Source organism: Salvelinus fontinalis, unplaced genomic scaffold, assembly GCF_029448725.1.
Source record: "Salvelinus fontinalis isolate EN_2023a unplaced genomic scaffold, ASM2944872v1 scaffold_0057, whole genome shotgun sequence".
Classification (NCBI taxonomy): Eukaryota; Metazoa; Chordata; class Actinopteri; order Salmoniformes; family Salmonidae; genus Salvelinus; species Salvelinus fontinalis.
The window spans coordinates 235,251-257,857 of record NW_026600266.1 but is presented as its reverse complement, the minus strand read 5'-3'; the positions used below and the strand labels follow the sequence as shown (position 1 = coordinate 257,857).

The following is a 22,607-nucleotide window of genomic DNA, read 5'->3' as shown; positions in this document are numbered from 1 at the left end:
TATAACAGTTACCACACCGTACTATAACCTACAGTATATAACAGTTACCACACCGTACTATAACCTACAGTATATAACAGTTAACACACCGTACTACTCTGTATAACCTACAGTATATAACAGTTACCACACCGTACTACTCTGTAACCTACAGTATATAACAGTTACCACACCGTACTACTCTGTATAACCTACAGTATATAACAGTTACCACACCGTACTACTCTGTGTAACCTACAGTATATAACAGTTACCACACCGTACTGTAACCTACAGTATATAACAGTTACCACACCGTACTATAACCTACAGTATATAACAGTTACCACACCGTACTACTCTGTGTAACCTACAGTATATAACAGTTACCACACCGTACTACTCTGTGTAACCTACAGTATATAACAGTTACCACACCGTACTACTCTGTAACCTACAGTATATAACAGTTACCACACCGTACTACTCTATGTAACCTACAGTATATAACAGTTACCACACCGTACTACTCTGTGTAACCTACAGTATATAACAGTTACCACACCGTACTACTCTGTGTAACCTACAGTATATAACAGTAACCACACCGTACTACTCTATGTAACCTACAGTATATAACAGTTACCACACCGTACTGTAACCTACAGTATATAACAGTTACCACACCGTACTGTAACCTACAGTATATAACAGTTACCACACCGTACTACTCTGTGTAACCTACAGTATATAACAGTTAACACACCGTACTGTAACCTACAGTATATAACAGTTACCACACCGTACTGTAACCTACAGTATATAACAGTTACCACACCGTACTACTCTATGTAACCTACAGTATATAACAGTTACCACACCGTACTGTAACCTACAGTATATAACAGTTACCACACCGTACTACTCTATGTAACCTACAGTATATAACAGTAACCACACCGTACTACTCTGTAACCTACAGTATATAACAGTTACCACACCGTACTACTCTATGTAACCTACAGTATATAACAGTAACCACACCGTACTACTCTGTAACCTACAGTATATAACAGTTACCACACCGTACTACTCTATGTAACCTACAGTATATAACAGTAACCACACCGTACTACTCTGTAACCTACAGTATATAACAGTTAACACACCGTACTACTCTGTATAACTTACAGTATATAACAGTTACCACACCGTACTACTCTGTATAACCTACAGTATATAACAGTTACCACACCGTACTGTAACCTACAGTATATAACAGTTACCACACCATACTACTCTGTATAACCTACAGTATATAACAGTTACCACACCGTACTACTCTATGTAACCTACAGTATATAACAGTTACCACACCGTACTGTAACCTACAGTATATAACAGTTACCACACCGTACTACTCTGTATAACCTACAGTATATAACAGTTACCACACCGTACTACTCTATGTAACCTACAGTATATAACAGTTACCACACCGTACTGTAACCTACAGTATATAACAGTTACCACACCGTACTGTAACCTACAGTATATAACAGTTACCACACCGTACTACTCTGTAACCTACAGTATATAACAGTTACCACACCGTACTGTAACCTACAGTATATAACAGTTACCACACCGTACTACTCTGTGTAACCTACAGTATATAACAGTTACCACACCGTACTACTCTGTAACCTACAGTATATAACAGTTACCACACCGTACTGTAACCTACAGTATATAACAGTTACCACACCGTACTACTCTGTGTAACCTACAGTATATAACAGTTACCACACCGTACTACTCTGTATAACCTACAGTATATAACAGTTAAAACACCGTACTACTCTGTGTAACCTACAGTATATAACAGTTAACACACCGTACTACTCTGTATAACCTACAGTATATAACAGTTACCACACCGTACTACTCTATATAACCTACAGTATATAACAGTTACCACACCGTACTACTCTGTAACCTACAGTATATAACAGTTACCACACCGTACTGTAACCTACAGTATATAACAGTTACCACACCGTACTACTCTGTGTAACCTACAGTATATAACAGTTACCACACCGTACTGTAACCTACAGTATATAACAGTTAACACACCGTACTACTCTGTGTAACCTACAGTATATAACAGTTACCACACCGTACTGTAACCTACAGTATATAACAGTTACCACACCGTACTACTCTGTAACCTACAGTATATAACAGTTACCACACCGTACTACTCTGTATAACCTACAGTATATAACAGTTACCACACCGTACTACTCTATGTAACCTACAGTATATAACAGTTACCACACCGTACTGTAACCTACAGTATATAACAGTTACCACACCGTACTACTCTATGTAACCTACAGTATATAACAGTTACCACACCGTACTACTCTATATAACCTACAGTATATAACAGTTACCACACCGTACTACTCTATGTAACCTACAGTATATAACAGTTACCACACCGTACTGCTCTATGTAACCTACAGTATATAACAGTTAACACACCGTACTACTCTATGTAACCTACAGTATATAACAGTTACCACACCGTACTACTCTGTATAACTTACAGTATATAACAGTTACCACACCGTACTGTAACCTACAGTATATAACAGTTACCACACCGTACTGTAACCTACAGTATATAACAGTTACCACACCGTACTACTCTGTATAACCTACAGTAGATAACAGTTAACACACCGTACTACTCTATGTAACCTACAGTATATAACAGTTACCACACCGTACTACTCTGTATAACCTACATTATATAACAGTTAACACACCGTACTACTCTGTATAACTTACAGTATATAACAGTTACCACACCGTACTGTAACCTACAGTATATAACAGTTACCACACCGTACTACTCTATGTAACCTACAGTATATAACAGTTACCACACCGTACTACTCTGTATAACTTACAGTATATAACAGTTACCACACCGTACTGTAACCTACAGTATATAACAGTTACCACACCGTACTGTAACCTACAGTATATAACAGTTACCACACCGTACTACTCTGTATAACCTACAGTATATAACAGTTAACACACCGTACTACTCTGTGTAACCTACAGTATATAACAGTTACCACACCGTACTACTCTGTATAACCTACAGTATATAACAGTTACCACACCGTACTGCTCTATGTAACCTACAGTATATAACAGTTAACACACCGTACTACTCTATGTAACCTACAGTATATAACAGTTACCACACCGTACTACTCTGTATAACTTACAGTATATAACAGTTACCACACCGTACTACTCTGTATAACCTACAGTATATAACAGTTAACACACCGTACTACTCTATGTAACCTACAGTATATAACAGTTACCACACCGTACTACTCTGTATAACTTACAGTATATAACAGTTACCACACCGTACTACTCTGTAACCTACAGTATATAACAGTTACCACACCGTACTGTAACCTACAGTATATAACAGTTACCACACCGTACTACTCTGTGTAACCTACAGTATATAACAGTTACCACACCGTACTACTCTGTGTAACCTACAGTATATAACAGTTAACACACCGTACTACTCTGTATAACCTACAGTATATAACAGTTACCACACCGTACTGTAACCTACAGTATATAACAGTTACCACACCGTACTATAACCTACAGTATATAACAGTTACCACACCGTACTATAACCTACAGTATATAACAGTTAACACACCGTACTACTCTGTATAACCTACAGTATATAACAGTTACCACACCGTACTACTCTGTGTAACCTACAGTATATAACAGTTACCACACCGTACTGTAACCTACAGTATATAACAGTTACCACACCGTACTATAACCTACAGTATATAACAGTTAACACACCGTACTACTCTGTATAACCTACAGTATATAACAGTTACCACACCGTACTACTCTGTGTAACCTACAGTATATAACAGTTACCACACCGTACTACTCTGTGTAACCTACAGTATATAACAGTTACCACACCGTACTACTCTGTAACCTACAGTATATAACAGTTACCACACCGTACTACTCTATGTAACCTACAGTATATAACAGTTACCACACCGTACTACTCTGTATAACCTACAGTATATAACAGTTACCACACCGTACTACTCTGTGTAACCTACAGTATATAACAGTTACCACACCATACTACTCTGTGTAACCTACAGTATATAACAGTTACCACACCATACTACTGTGTAACCTACAGTATATAACAGTTACCACACCGTACTACTCTGTATAACCTACAGTATATAACAGTTACCACACCGTACTACTCTGTATAACCTACAGTATATAACAGTTACCACACCGTACTGCTCTGTATAACCTACAGTATATAACAGTTACCACACCGTACTGTAACCTACAGTATATAACAGTTACCACACCATACTACTCTGTGTAACCTACAGTATATAACAGTTACCACACCGTACTGTAACCTACAGTATATAACAGTTACCACACCATACTACTCTGTGTAACCTACAGTATATAACAGTTACCACACCGTACTGTAACCTACAGTATATAACAGTTACCACACCGTACTGTAACCTACAGTATATAACAGTAACCACACCGTACTACTCTATGTAACCTACAGTATATAACAGTTACCACACCGTACTACTCTGTATAACCTACAGTATATAACAGTTACCACACCGTACTGTAACCTAAAGTATATAACAGTTACCACACCATACTACTCTGTGTAACCTACAGTATATAACAGTTACCACACCGTACTACTCTGTAACCTACAGTATATAACATTTAACACACCGTACTACTCTGTATAACCTACAGTATATAACAGTTACCACACCGTACTGTAACCTACAGTATATAACAGTTACCACACCGTACTACTCTGTATAACCTACAGTATATAACAGTTACCACACCGTACTGTAACCTACAGTATATAACAGTTACCACACCGTACTACTCTGTAACCTACAGTATATAACAGTTACCACACCGTACTACTCTGTGTAACCTACAGTATATAACAGTTACCACACCGTACTACTCTGTGTAACCTACAGTATATAACAGTTACGACACCGTACTGTAACCTACAGTAGATAACAGTTACCACACCATACTACTCTGTGTAACCTACAGTATATAACAGTTACCACACCGTACTACTCTGTGTAACCTACAGTATATAACAGTTACGACACCGTACTGTAACCTACAGTATATAACAGTTACCACACCGTACTACTCTATATAACCTACAGTATATAACAGTTACCACACCGTACTGTAACCTACAGTATATAACAGTTAACACACCGTACTACTCTGTATAACCTACAGTATATAACAGTTACCACACCGTACTGCTCTATGTAACCTACAGTATATAACAGTTACCACACCGTACTACTCTGTATAACCTACAGTATATAACAGTTACCACACCGTACTGCTCTATGTAACCTACAGTATATAACAGTTACCACACCGTACTGCTCTGTGTAACCTACAGTATATAACAGTTACCACACCGTACTGCTCTGTGTAACCTACAGTATATAACAGTTACCACACCGTACTGTAACCTACAGTATATAACAGTTACCACACCGTACTGTAACCTACAGTATATAACAGTTACCACACCGTACTACTCTGTAACCTACAGTATATAACAGTTACCACACCGTACTACTCTGTATAACCTACAGTATTTAACAGTTACCACACCGTACTACTCTGTGTAACCTACAGTATATAACAGTTACCACACCGTACTGTAACCTACAGTATATAACAGTTACCACACCGTACTGTAACCTACAGTATATAACAGTTACCACACCGTACTGTAACCTACAGTATATAACAGTTACCACACCGTACTACTCTGTAACCTACAGTATATAACAGTTACCACACCGTACTACTCTATGTAACCTACAGTATATAACAGTTACCACACCGTACTACTCTGTATAACCTACAGTATATAACAGTTACCACACCGTACTGTAACCTAAAGTATATAACAGTTACCACACCATACTACTCTGTGTAACCTACAGTATATAACAGTTACCACACCGTACTACTCTGTAACCTACAGTATATAACATTTAACACACCGTACTACTCTGTATAACCTACAGTATATAACAGTTACCACACCGTACTGTAACCTACAGTATATAACAGTTACCACACCGTACTACTCTGTATAACCTACAGTATATAACAGTTACCACACCGTACTGTAACCTACAGTATATAACAGTTACCACACCGTACTACTCTGTAACCTACAGTATATAACAGTTACCACACCGTACTACTCTGTGTAACCTACAGTATATAACAGTTACCACACCGTACTACTCTGTGTAACCTACAGTATATAACAGTTACGACACCGTACTGTAACCTACAGTATATAACAGTTACCACACCATACTACTCTGTGTAACCTACAGTATATAACAGTTACCACACCGTACTACTCTGTGTAACCTACAGTATATAACAGTTACCACACCGTACTGTAACCTACAGTATATAACAGTTACCACACCGTACTACTCTATATAACCTACAGTATATAACAGTTACCACACCGTACTGTAACCTACAGTATATAACAGTTAACACACCGTACTACTCTGTATAACCTACAGTATATAACAGTTACCACACCGTACTGCTCTATGTAACCTACAGTATATAACAGTTACCACACCGTACTACTCTGTATAACCTACAGTATATAACAGTTACCACACCGTACTGCTCTATGTAACCTACAGTATACAACAGTTACCACACCGTACTGCTCTGTGTAACCTACAGTATATAACAGTTACCACACCGTACTGCTCTGTGTAACCTACAGTATATAACAGTTACCACACCGTACTGTAACCTACAGTATATAACAGTTACCACACCGTACTGTAACCTACAGTATATAACAGTTACCACACCGTACTACTCTGTAACCTACAGTATATAACAGTTACCACACCGTACTACTCTGTATAACCTACAGTATTTAACAGTTACCACACCGTACTACTCTGTGTAACCTACAGTATATAACAGTTACCACACCGTACTGTAACCTACAGTATATAACAGTTACCACACCGTACTGTAACCTACAGTATATAACAGTTACCACACCGTACTGTAACCTACAGTATATAACAGTTACCACACCGTACTACTCTGTAACCTACAGTATATAACAGTTACCACACCGTACTACTCTGTAACCTACAGTATATAACAGTTACCACACCGTACTACTCTGTGTAACCTACAGTATATAACAGTTACCACACCGTACTACTCTGTAACCTACAGTATATAACAGTTACCACACCGTACTACTCTATGTAACCTACAGTATATAACAGTTACCACACCGTACTACTCTGTATAACCTACAGTATATAACAGTTACCACACCGTACTGTAACCTACAGTATATAACAGTTACCACACCGTACTACTCTGTAACCTACAGTATATAACAGTTACCACACCGTACTACTCTGTAACCTACAGTATATAACAGTTACCACACCGTACTACTCTGTAACCTACAGTATATAACAGTTACCACACCGTACTGTAACCTACAGTATATAACAGTTACCACACCGTACTACTCTGTAACCTACAGTATATAACAGTTACCACACCGTACTACTCTGTAACCTACAGTATATAACAGTTACCACACCGTACTACTCTGTATAACCTACAGTATATAACAGTTACCACACCGTACTACTCTGTGTAACCTACAGTATATAACAGTTACCACACCGTACTACTCTGTGTAACCTACAGTATATAACAGTTACCACACCGTACTGTAACCTACAGTATATAACAGTTACCACACCGTACTACTCTGTAACCTACAGTATATAACAGTTACCACACCGTACTGTAACCTACAGTATATAACAGTTACCACACCGTACTACTCTGTAACCTACAGTATATAACAGTTACCACACCGTACTGTAACCTACAGTATATAACAGTTACCACACCGTACTACTCTGTAACCTACAGTATATAACAGTTACCACACCGTACTGTAACCTACAGTATATAACAGTTACCACACCGTACTACTCTGTATAACCTACAGTATATAACAGTTACCACACCGTACTACTCTGTAACCTACAGTATATAACAGTTACCACACCGTACTGTAACCTACAGTATATAACAGTTACCACACCGTACTACTCTGTATAACCTACAGTATATAACAGTTACCACACCGTACTATTCTGTATAACCTACAGTATATAACAGTTACCACACCGTACTACTCTGTAACCTACAGTATATAACAGTTACCACACCGTACTGTAACCTACAGTATATAACAGTTACCACACCGTACTACTCTGTAACCTACAATATATAACAGTTACCACACCGTACTGTAACCTACAGTATATAACAGTTACCACACCGTACTGTAACCTACAGTATATAACAGTTACCACACCGTACTGTAACCTACAGTATATAACAGTTACCACACCGTACTACTCTGTATAACCTACAGTATATAACAGTTACCACACCGTACTACTCTATATAACCTACAGTATATAACAGTTACCACACCGTACTACTCTATGTAACCTACAGTATATAACAGTTACCACACCGTACTACTCTGTGTAACCTACAGTATATAACAGTTAACACACCGTACTACTCTATGTAACCTACAGTATATAACAGTTACCACACCGTACTACTCTATGTAACCTACAGTATATAACAGTTACCACACCGTACTACTCTGTATAACCTACAGTATATAACAGTTACCACACCGTACTACTCTATATAACCTACAGTATATAACAGTTAACACACCGTACTACTCTGTATAACCTACAGTATATAACAGTTACCACACCGTACTACTCTGTGTAACCTACAGTATATAACAGTTACCACACCGTACTGTAACCTACAGTATATAACAGTTACCACACCGTACTACTCTATGTAACCTACAGTATATAACAGTTACCACACCGTACTGTAACCTACAGTATATAACAGTTACCACACCATACTACTCTGTGTAACCTACAGTATATAACAGTTACCACACCGTACTACTCTGTATAACCTACAGTATATAACAGTTACCACACCGTACTGTAACCTACAGTATATAACAGTTACCACACCGTACTACTCTGTGTAACCTACAGTATATAACAGTTACCACACCGTACTGTAACCTACAGTATATAACAGCTACCACACCGTACTACTCTGTATAACCTACAGTATATAACAGTTACCACACCGTACTGTAACCTACAGTATATAACAGTTACCACACCGTACTACTCTGTATAACCTACAGTATATAACAGTTACCACACCGTACTGTAACCTACAGTATATAACAGTTACCACACCGTACTACTCTGTGTAACCTACAGTATATAACAGTTACCACACCGTACTACTCTGTGTAACCTACAGTATATAACAGTTACCACACCGTACTGTAACCTACAGTATATAACAGTTACCACACCGTACTACTCTGTGTAACCTACAGTATATAACAGTTACCACACCGTACTGTAACCTACAGTATATAACAGTTACCACACCGTACTACTCTGTGTAACCTACAGTATATAACAGTTACCACACCGTACTGTAACCTACAGTATATAACAGTTACCACACCGTACTACTCTGTATAACCTACAGTATATAACAGTTACCACACCGTACTACTCTGTGTAACCTACAGTATATAACAGTTACCACACCGTACTGTAACCTACAGTATATAACAGTTACCACACCGTACTACTCTGTAACCTACAGTATATAACAGTTACCACACCGTACTACTCTGTGTAACCTACAGTATATAACAGTTACCACACCGTACTGTAACCTACAGTATATAACAGTTACCACACCGTACTACTCTGTGTAACCTACAGTATATAACAGTTACCACACCGTACTGTAACCTACAGTATATAACAGTTACCACACCGTACTGTAACCTACAGTATATAACAGTTACCACACCATACTACTCTGTATAACCTACAGTATATAACAGTTACCACACCGTACTACTCTATATAACCTACAGTATATAACAGTAACCACACCGTACTACTCTGTAACCTACAGTATATAACAGTTACCACACCGTACTGTAACCTACAGTATATAACAGTTACCACACCGTACTACTCTGTATAACCTACAGTATATAACAGTTACCACACCGTACTGTAACCTACAGTATATAACAGTTACCACACCGTACTACTCTGTATAACCTACAGTATATAACAGTTACCACACCGTACTACTCTATATAACCTACAGTATATAACGGTTACCACACCGTACTACTCTGTATAACCTACAGTATATAACAGTTACCACACCGTACTACTCTGTGTAACCTACAGTATATAACAGTTACCACACCGTACTACTCTGTATAACCTACAGTATATAACAGTTACCACACCGTACTACTCTATATAACCTACAGTATATAACGGTTACCACACCGTACTACTCTGTATAACCTACAGTATATAACAGTTACCACACCGTACTGTAACCTACAGTATATAACAGTTACCACACCGTACTACTCTGTATAACCTACAGTATATAACAGTTACCACACCGTACTGTAACCTACAGTATATAACAGTTACCACACCGTACTACTCTGTGTAACCTACAGTATATAACAGTTACCACACCGTACTACTCTGTATAACCTACAGTATATAACAGTTACCACACCGTACTACTCTATATAACCTACAGTATATAACGGTTACCACACCGTACTACTCTGTATAACCTACAGTATATAACAGTTACCACACCGTACTGTAACCTACAGTATATAACAGTTACCACACCGTACTACTCTGTAACCTACAATATATAACAGTTACCACACCGTACTGTAACCTACAGTATATAACAGTTACCACACCGTACTGTAACCTACAGTATATAACAGTTACCACACCGTACTACTCTGTATAACCTACAGTATATAACAGTTAACACACCGTACTGTAACCTACAGTATTTAACAGTTACCACACCGTACTACTCTGTATAACCTACAGTATATAACAGTTACCACACCGTACTGTAACCTACAGTATATAACAGTTACCACACCGTACTACTCTGTATAACCTACAGTATATAACAGTTACCACACCGTACTACTCTATGTAACCTACAGTATATAACAGTTACCACACCGTACTGTAACCTACAGTATATAACAGTTACCACACCGTACTGTAACCTACAGTATATAACAGTTACCACACCGTACTACTCTGTATAACCTACAGTATATAACAGTTACCACACCGTACTACTCTGTATAACCTACAGTATATAACAGTTACCACACCGTACTACTCTATGTAACCTACAGTATATAACAGTTACCACACCGTACTACTCTGTATAACCTACAGTATATAACAGTTACCACACCGTACTACTCTATGTAACCTACAGTATATAACAGTTACCACACCGTACTGTAACCTACAGTATATAACAGTTACCACACCGTACTACTCTATATAACCTACAGTATATAACAGTTACCACACCGTACTGTAACCTACAGTATATAACAGTTACCACACCGTACTGTAACCTACAGTATATAACAGTTACCACACCGTACTGTAACCTACAGTATATAACAGTTACCACACCGTACTGTAACCTACAGTATATAACAGTTACCACACCGTACTACTCTATGTAACCTACAGTATATAACAGTTACCACACCGTACTACTCTGTGTAACCTACAGTATATAACAGTTACCACACCGTACTACTCTGTAACCTACAGTATATAACAGTTACCACACCGTACTGTAACCTACAGTATATAACAGTTACCACACCGTACTACTCTATGTAACCTACAGTATATAACAGTTACCACACCGTACTGTAACCTACAGTATATAACAGTTACCACACCGTACTACTCTGTATAACCTACAGTATATAACAGTTACCACACCGTACTACTCTGTATAACCTACAGTATATAACAGTTACCACACCGTACTATAACCTACAGTATATAACAGTTACCACACCGTACTACTCTGTATAACCTACAGTATATAACAGTTACCACACCGTACTGTAACCTACAGTATATAACAGTTACCACACCGTACTACTCTGTGTAACCTACAGTATATAACAGTTACCACACCGTACTACTCTGTATAACCTACAGTATATAACAGTTACCACACCGTACTACTCTGTAACCTACAGTATATAACAGTTACCACACCGTACTACTCTGTGTAACCTACAGTATATAACAGTTACCACACCGTACTGTAACCTACAGTATATAACAGTTACCACACCGTACTACTCTATGTAACCTACAGTATATAACAGTTACCACACCGTACTACTCTATATAAGCTACAGTATATAACAGTTACCACACCGTACTACTCTGTGTAACCTACAGTATATAACAGTTACCACACCGTACTACTCTGTGTAACCTACAGTATATAACAGTTAACACACCGTACTACTCTGTATAACCTACAGTATATAACAGTTACCACACCGTACTGTAACCTACAGTATATAACAGTTACCACACCGTACTACTCTGTGTAACCTACAGTATATAACAGTTACCACACCGTACTGTAACCTACAGTATATAACAGTTACCACACCGTACTGTAACCTACAGTATATAACAGTTACCACACCTTACTGTAACCTACAGTATATAACAGTTACCACACCGTACTACTCTGTGTAACCTACAGTATATAACAGTTACCACACCGTACTGTAACCTACAGTATATAACAGTTACCACACCGTACTACTCTGTATAACCTACAGTATATAACAGTTACCACACCGTACTGTAACCTACAGTATATAACAGTTACCACACCGTACTACTCTGTATAACCTACAGTATATAACAGTTACCACACCGTACTACTCTGTGTAACCTACAGTATATAACAGTTACCACACCGTACTACTCTGTAACCTACAGTATATAACAGTTACCACACCGTACTGTAACCTGTAACCTACAAGCTTCACGTGTTGCGTCCTGTTGGCCAGGAAGTCAGGGATCCACTGGCAGATGCAGCTGGACACGTTCAGCTGGGAGAGTCTATCTTGTAGCAGTTCTGGGATGATGGTATTAAACGCAAAGCTAAAGTCCACAAACAATATCCTCGCATATGTCTCTGGGTTTTCCAGGTGTTTGAGGATGTAGTGTAGGCCCATGTTTACAGCGTGGAACACAGACCTGTTAGCTCTGTAGGTGGACTGTAGTGGGTCGAGGTGATGGTTTAGTGATGGGACAGTACCTGTTAGCTCTGTAGGTGGACTGTAGTGGGTCGAGGTGATGGTTTAGTGATGGGACAGTACCTGTTAGCTCTGTAGGTGGACTGTAGTGGGTCGAGGTGATGGTTTAGTGATGGGACAGTACCTGTTAGCTCTGTAGGTGGACTGTAGTGGGTCGAGGTGATGGTTTAGTGATGGGACAGTACCTGTTAGCTCTGTATGTGGACTGCAGTGGGTCGAGGTGATGGTTTATAGATGGGACAGTACCTGTTAGCTCTGTATGTGGACTGTAGTGGGTCGAGGTGATGGTTTAGAGATGGGACAGTACCTGTTAGCTCTGTATGTGGACTGTAGTGGGTCGAGGTGATGGTTTAGTGATGGGAGAGTACCTGTTAGCTCTGTATGTGGACTGTAGTGGGTCGAGGTGATGGGACAGTACCTGTTAGCTCTGTATGTGGACTGTAGTGGGTCGAGGTGATGGTTTAGAGATGGGACAGTACCTGTTAGCTCTGTAGGTGGACTGTAGTGGGTCAAGGTGATGGTTTAGAGATGGGACAGTACCTGTTAGCTCTGTAGGTGAACTGCAGTGGGTCGAGGTGATGGTTTAGAGATGGGACAGTACCTGTTAGCTCTGTAGGTGAACTGCAGTGGGTCGAGGTGATGGTTTAGAGATGGGACAGTACCTGTTAGCTCTGTATGTGGACTGCAGTGGGTCGAGGTGATGGTTTAGAGATGGGACAGTACCTGTTAGCTCTGTAGGTGAACTGCAGTGGGTCGAGGTGATGGTTTAGTGATGGGACAGTACCTGTTAGCTCTGTAGGTGAACTGCAGTGGGTCGAGGTGATGGTTTAGTGATGGTACAGTACCTGTTAGCTCTGTAGGTGAACTGCAGTGGGTCGAGGGGATGGTTTAGAGATGGGACAGTACCTGTTAGCTCTGTAGGTGAACTGCAGTGGGTCGAGGTGATGGTTTAGAGATGGGACAGTACCTGTTAGCTCTGTAGGTGAACTGCAGTGGGTCGAGGTGATGGTTTAGAGATGGGACAGTACCTGTTAGCTCTGTAGGTGAACTGCAGTGGGTCGAGGTGATGGTTTAGAGATGGGACAGTACCTGTTAGCTCTGTAGGTGAACTGCAGTGGGTCGAGGTGATGGTTTAGTGATGGGACAGTACCTGTTAGCTCTGTATGTGAACTGCAGTGGGTCGAGGTGATGGTTTAGTGATGGGACAGTAGGTGTAGGTGATCACCTAGCTCTGTAGGTGAACTGCAGTGGGTCGAGGTGATGGTTTAGTGATGGGACAGTAGGTGTAGGTGATCACCTAGCTCTGTATGTGGACTGCAGTGGTTCGAGGTGATGGTTTAGTGATGGGACAGTAGGTGTAGGTGATCACCTAGCTCTGTAGGTGATTTGGTGGTTGAATTAGTCAGTGAAAACAGGGGAGAGCTGGTCAGCCTAGTCTAGAGAAACAGAGTGAGTTCCTAGTCTGGAGAGACCTTGTCCGGGCCGGCAGCCTTCCTGCTGATCTGTTTCCTAAAGAGTCTGTTGACCTCCTGCTCCGTGATGACCAGGGGTGGGGGAAGGGGGGGTAGACTGGGACAGGCTGGGGGAAGGGGGGGGGGGGGGGGGGGGGTGAGAGGTTCCTGGGATGGCAGAAGGGTAAATAAGAAAGGAACCTGGAGAGGGAGGGGTGGGGTAAGGACGGTTATTGTCCTGGTGATTGAGGGCCCTTTGTGAGTCAAATCTGGAGTAGAACTGGTTTAGTTTATTCTGCAGTGAGGGGTGGTCTGCTGTTGGAGGAGCTTATGGTTTCTGGTTTGTTTCCGTTCCATGCCAGACAGATGAGTTGTTGTTGCTGGAGAACTGTTGCTCCAGCCTGTCTGTCTGGCTGACTTCATTCCTGACTGTAGCTTTATCTTGGCCTCTCCATAGAGGACCCTGGTCTTGCTCCTGTGGGCTTCCTCTTTGGCAGAGCAGAGAGCCCTGTGGGAATCTCGTTGGCAGAGCAGAGAGCCCTGTGGGCTTCTCGTTGGCACTGTGAAGAGCCCTGTGGGAATCTCGTTGGCAGAGCAGAGAGCCCTGTGGGCTTCTCGTTGGCACTGTGAAGAGCCTTAAGCTCACCAGTGAACAATGGCTTGTTGTTGCTGTGTGATAGAAAAGTCTTTGATGGTATGCAGTTCTCCTCACATCCACTGATGTAGGTTGTGACCCTGTCTGTGTTGTCGTATATGTTGGCATTGTCGTCCTTCAATATGTTCCAATCCCTGGTGTCTTGCCACTCCTTTAACTCCCTAATGGCCTTGTCAGTCCATTTCCACACCTGTTTGACAGGCTTGGTGGTTTGTAAATTCTGTCTGTATGGGGGGGATGAGGTATAGGATCACATGGTCTGAGTTCCCCAGGGGAGCGTGGGGGACAGCCTGGTCTGAGTTCCCCAGGGGAACGTGGGGGACAGCCTGGTCTGAGTTCCCCAGGGGAGCGTGGGGGACAGCGTGGTCTGAGTTCCCCAAGGGAGCGTGGGGGACAGCGTGGTCTGAGTTCCACAAGTCAACACTATAGTACTCTCCATATGGACTCTAACCAGAACAGTCAACACTGTAGTATTCTCCATATGGACAGTAACCAGAACAGTCAACACTATAGTACTCTCCATATGGACAGTAACCATAACAGTCAACACTATAGTACTCTCCATATGGACTGTAACCATAACAGTCAACACTATAGTACTCTCCATATGGACAGTAACCATAACAGTCAACACTATAGTACTCTCCATATGGACAGTAACCATAACAGTCAACACTATAGTACTCTCCATATGGACTGTAACCAGAACAGTCAACACTATAGTACTCTCCATATGGACAGTAACCAGAACAGTCAACACTATAGTACTCTCCATATGGACTGTAACCAGAACAGTCAGCACTATAGTACTCTACATATGGACAGTAACCAGAACAGTCAACACACTCCTCTGTATGAGCTATTTAGCGCCGACATAGTTTTGGAGGCCATAGTAGAGAGTCAAAGCATAGGTAAGGCTAAAATATATGCTGAGATGTTATATCTTATAACTCATATAACTATCCTCCTTTCCTATAACTCCTATGACTATTCCCCTATAACTCCTATGACTATCCTCCTATCCTATAACTCCTATGACTATCCTCCTATCCTATAACTATCTTATAACTCCTATGACTATCCTCCTATCCTATAACTCCTATAACTATCCTCCTATCCTATAACTCCTATAACTATCCTCCTATCCTATAACTCCTATGACTATCCTCCTATCCTATAATCCTATGACTATCCTCCTATCCTATAACTCCTATAACTATCCTCCTATCCTATAACTCCTATGACTATCCTCCTATCCTATAATCCTATGACTATCCTCCTATCCTATAACTCCTATAACTATCCTCCTATCCTATAACTCCTATAACTATCCTCCTATCCTATAACTCCTATGACTATCCTCCTATCCTATAACTCCTATAACTATCCTCCTATCCTATAACTCCTATAACTATCCTCCTATCCTATAACTCCTATGACTATCCTCCTATCCTATAACTATCCTCCTATCCTATAACTCCTATAACTATTATCCTATCCTATAACTATCCTCCTATCCTATAACTCCTATGACTATCCTCCTATCTTATACCTCCTATAACTATAAGACCCAGCAACAGACTAGCGTCCTGTCCAGGGGTCAAGCTGTCTCTCACTACAGAAACAGAAGATTGTCTCCTGCTCTATAGGCCTCTCTGGCTGCTCCAAGGCTTACTTATTTAATGATTAGGACCTACGTGTTGTTTCTCCGTGGACAGTCTGCCATCATGGAGGTGTTTAATGATTAGGACCTACGTGTTGTTTCTCTGTGGACAGTCTGCCATCATGGAGGTGTTTAATGATTAGGACCTACGTGTTGTTTCTCTGTGGACAGTCTGCCATCATGGAGGTGTTTAATGATTAGGACCTACGTGTTGTTTCTCTGTGGACAGTCTGCCATGATGGAGGTGTTTAACGATTAGGACCTACGTGTTGTTTCTCTGTGGACAGTCTGCCATCATGGAGGTGTTTAACGATTAGGACCTACGTGTTGTTTCTCTGTGGACAGTCTGCCATCATGGAGGTGTTTAATGATTAGAACCTACGTGTTGTTTCTCTGTGGACAGTCTGCCATCATGGAGGTGTTTAATGATTAGGACCTACGTGTTGTTTCTCTGTGGACAGTCTGCCATCATGGAGGTGTTTAATGATTAGAACCTACGTGTTGTTTCTCTGTGGACAGTCTGCCATCATGGAGGTGTTTAATGATTAGGACCTACGTGTTGTTTCTCTGTGGACAGTCTGCCATCATGGAGGTGTTTAATGATTAGGACCTACGTGTTGTTTCTCTGTGGACAGTCTGCCATCATGGAGGTGTTTAATGATTAGGACCTACGTGTTGTTTCTCTGTGGACAGTCTGCCATCATGGAGGTGTTTAATGATTAGGACCTACGTGTTGTTTCTCTGTGGACAGTCTGCCATCATGGAGGTGTTTAATGATTAGGACCTACGTGTTGTTTCTCTGTGGACAGTCTGCCATGATGGAGGTGTTTAATGATTAGGACCTACGTGTTGTTTCTCTGTGGACAGTCTGCCATCATGGAGGTGTTTAATGATTAGGACCTACGTGTTGTTTCTCTGTGGACAGTCTGCCATCATGGAGGTGTTTAATGATTAGGACCTACGTGTTGTTTCTCCGTGGACAGTCTGCCATGATGGATCTGGTGGAGGTGTTTGCTGTGTCGTCTGAGGTGCCTCCTACTGCTAGTGCCAACTCTTGGATCCTGCCAGGGGGGAACGTCCGCACCCCTCTCCACCACCCCCTCCCCCAGGCCCAGGCTGCTGCTGGGCCTGGTCACCTGCCTGGGGATGGGGCAGCCTCCGACCCCTGGGACTCACTGGGTAAGAGCTGCTCCAAGCCTCTAAAGAGCTCGAACTCTAACAGCCGGTCCCAATTCACTCCCTAACCCTTCCCCTTGGCCCTACCCCTTCCTCCGATGACTGCAGATCTGAAGGGTCTGGATCATAGACATATATTGACATATATGGGGCCAGGGGGGAGGGATGGGGCCAGGGGGGAGGGATGGGGCCAGGGGGAAGGGATAGGGCCAGGGGGAAGGAAGGGATGGGGCCAGGGGGAAGGGATAGGGCCAGGGGGAAGGAAGGGATAGGGCCAGGGGGAAGGAAGGGATGGGGCCAGGGGGAAGGAAGGGATGGGGCCAGGGGGAAGGAAGGGATAGGGCCAGGGGGAAGGGATAGGGCCAGGGGGAAGGGATAGGGCCAGGGGGAAGGAAGGGATAGGGCCGGGGGGGGGGGGGGGGGATAGAGTCAAGGGGGGAAGGGATAGGGCCAGGGAGGGAAGGGATAGGGCCAGGGGGGAAGGGACGGCGCCAGGGGGAAGGGAGGGATGTTAATGCAGCTCTATGTAGCTATAATGTTAATAAAGCTATGTGCAGCTATACTGTTAATAAAGCTCTATGTAGCTATAATGTTAATAAAGCTCTATGTAGCTATAATGTTAATAAAGCTCTATGTAGCTATAATGTTAATAAAGCGCTATGTAGCTATAATGTTAATAAAGCTCTATGTAGCTATAATGTTAATAAAGCTATATGTAGCTATAATGTTAATAAAGCTATATGTAGCTATAATGTTAATAAAGCTATATGTAGCTATAATGTTAATAAAGCTCTATGTAGCTATAATCTAGTGTTTATGATCTGCTTATAGACTTAATAATAATAATAATAATAATAAATCCTTACCCTGTCTTGTTACTGCAGTGGAGGCTCGCTCCAACCCCGCTGTGATAGAGTCTCCCTGGATGGTTCCTCCCACCTACGGTAGCCCCGCCCCTCCTTGGGAGCGTAGCCTGTCCCCTCCGGACCCCTGGGAGACCCCGGGGGTAGTAGACCCATTCTCTATCCCAGATGCTCTTCGAACTGGCAGCCCTACAGGTGACTGGTTATCTCTGGCTCCCTATGGCTACACATGCACACACACCGAGACACCGACAGACAGACAGACAGACAGACAGACAGACAGACCAGACAGACAGACAGACCAGACAGACAGACACACACAGAGACACAGACAGACAGACACACACAGAGACACAGACAGACAGACAGACAGACAGACAGACAGACAGACAGACAGACACACACACACAGACACACACACACAGAGACCAGACACACACAGAGACACAGACAGACAGACAGACAGACAGACAGACACACACACCTGCTACCTTTCATTTAACATATGTCTATGTATCATGTAACAACATGTAACATATGTATGTACGGGCAGAAGCATACAGTACCTTTGGAAAGTATTCAGACCCCTTGACTTTTTCCACATTTTGTTAGGTTACAGCCTTATTTTAAAATTGATTTAAAAAATAATAAAAACATCTCATCAATCTACACACACTACCCCATAAAGACAAAACAAAAAACGTTTTTTTTTATTTTTTTTTATTTTTATTTTTTTAGAAATATCACATTTACATACCAGTCAAAAGTTTGCAAATAGTCCAGGTAGGCATTTGATTAGCTGTTCAGGAGTCTTATGGACCTAGACTTGGCGCTCCGATACCGCTTGCTGTGTAGTAGCAGAGAGAACAGCCTATGACTAGGGTGGCTGGAGTCTTTGATCATTTTTAGGGCCTTCTTCTGACACCGCCTGGTATAGAGGTCCTGGATGGCAGGAAGCTTGGGTGTACTGGGCCGTTCGCACTACCCTCTGAGTGCCTTGAGGTCGGAGGCCGAGCAGTTGCCATACCAGGCAGTTATGCAACCAGCCAGGATGCTCTCGACCGTGCAGCTGTAGAACATTTTGAGGCTCTGAGGACCCATGCCAAATCTTTTCAGTCTCCTGAGGGGGAATATACTTTGTCGTGCCCACTTCATGACTGTCTTGGTGTGTTTGGACCATGATAGTTTGTTGGTGATGTGGACGCCTCAACCTGCTCCACCACAGCCCCGTCGATGAGAATGGGGGCGTGCTTGGTCCTCCTTTTCCTGTAGTCCACAATCATCTCCTTTGTCTTGATCACGTTAAGGGAGAGGTTGTTGTCCTGCCACCACACGGCCAAATCTCTGACCTCCACCCTATATGCTGTCTCGTTGTTGTCGGTGATCAGGCCTGTTGTGTTGTCGGCAAACTCAATGATGGTGTTGGAGTCGTGCCTGGCCATGCAGTCGTGGGTGAACAGGGAGTACAGGAGGGGACTGAGCCCCTGAGGGGCCCCCGTGTTGAGGATCAGTGTGGGGATGTGTTGTTACCTACCCTTACCACCTGGGGGCGGCCCGTCAGGAAGTACAGGATCCAGTTGCAGAGGGAGGTGTTTAGTCCCAGGGTCCTTAGCTTAGTGATGAGCTTTGAGGGCACTATGGTGTTGAACGCTGAGCTGTAGTCAATTAATAGCATTCTCACATAAGTGTTCCCTTAGTCCAGATGGGAAAGGGCAGTGTTGAGTGCAATAGAGATGGCATCATCTGTGGATCTGTTGGGGCGGTATGCACATTGGAGTGGGTCTAGGGTTTCTGGGATAATGGTGTTGTGAGTCATGACCAGCCTTTCAAAGCACTTCATGGCTACAGACGTGAGTGCTAAGGGTCGGTATTAATTTAGGCAGGTTACCTAGGTGTTCTTGGGCACAGGGACTATGGTGGTCTGCTTGAAACATGTTGGTATTACAGACTCAAACAGGGACAGGTTGAAAAAGTCAGTGTAGTAACCAAAAACAGTGTTAAAGAAATCAAAGTAGTCACCCTTTTCCTTGATGACAGCTTTGCACACTCTTGGCATTCTCTCAACCAACTTCATGAGTAATGCTTTTCCAACAGTCTTGAAGGAGTTCCCACATATGCTGAGCACATATGCTGCTTTTCCTTCACTCTGTGATCCAACTCATCCCAAGCCATCTCAATTGGGTTGAGGTCGGGTGATTGTGGAGGCCAGGTCATCTGATGCAGCCCTCCATCACTCTCCTTATTGGTCAAATAGCCCTTACACAGCCTGGAGGTGTGTATTGCGTCATTGTCCTGTTGAAAAACAAACGATAGTCCCACTAAGCGCAAACCCGATGGGATGGCGTATCGCTGCAGAATGCTGTGGTAGCGATGCTGGTTAAGTGTGCCTTGAATTCCAAATAAATAACAGACAGCAAAGCACCCCACACCATCACACCTCCTCCTCCATGCTTCACAGAAAATAGTAAAAATAAAGAAAAAACCCTTGAATGAGTAGGTGTGTCCAAACTTTTGACTGGTACTGTAAGTATTCATACCCTTCACTCAGTACTTTGTTGAAGCTCCTTTGGCAGCGATTACAGCCTCGATTCTTCTTAGGTATGATACTACAAGCTTGGCACACCTGTATTTGGGGAGCATTGCAGCACAGCTATTTTCAGGTCTCTCCAGAGATGTTCGATTGGGTTCAAGTCCGGGCTCTGGCTGGGCCACTCAAGGACATTCAGAGACATGTCCCGAAGCCACTCCTGCGTTGTCTTGGCTGTGTGGTTAGGTTCATTGTCCTGTTGGAAGGTGAACCTTCACCCCAGTCTGAGGTCCTGAGCGCTCTGGAGCAGGTTTTCATCAAGGATCTCTCTGTACTTTTCTCCGTTCATCTTTGCCTCTTCTGAAGTCTCCCAGTCCCTGCCGCTGAAAAACACCCCCACAGCTTGCTGCTGCCAACACAATGGTTCACTGTAGGGATGGTGCCAGGTTTCCTCCAGATGTGACGCTTGGCATTCAGGGCAAAGAATGTAATCTTGGTTTCATCAGACCAGATAATCTTGTTTCTCATTCTCTGAGAGTCTTTAGGTGTCTTTTGGTAAACTCCAAGCAGGCTGTCATGTGCCCTTTACTGAGGAGTGGCTTCCGTCTGGCCACTCGAACATAAAGGCCTGATTGTTGGAGTGCTGCAGAGATTGTTGTCCTTCTGGAAGGTTCTCCAATCTCCACAGAGGAACTATGGAGGTCTGTCAGAGGGACCATC

The 22,607-nt window shown here is 42.2% G+C and overlaps 1 protein-coding gene across 2 annotated transcripts in view; it reads left to right on the top strand.

Moving 5' to 3' along the window:
* The window catches only part of LOC129842626 (epsin-3-like), a 71,844-nt gene that overhangs the window by 45,132 nt on the left and 4,105 nt on the right, over positions 1-22,607 (top strand). For both annotated transcript variants that reach the window (XM_055911246.1, XM_055911245.1), the window contains 2 exons: positions 18,305-18,500; positions 19,382-19,555. In XM_055911246.1, the coding sequence (XP_055767221.1) occupies positions 18,305-18,500; positions 19,382-19,555 (370 nt within the window). The remainder of the gene's footprint in view (positions 1-18,304; positions 18,501-19,381; positions 19,556-22,607) is intronic.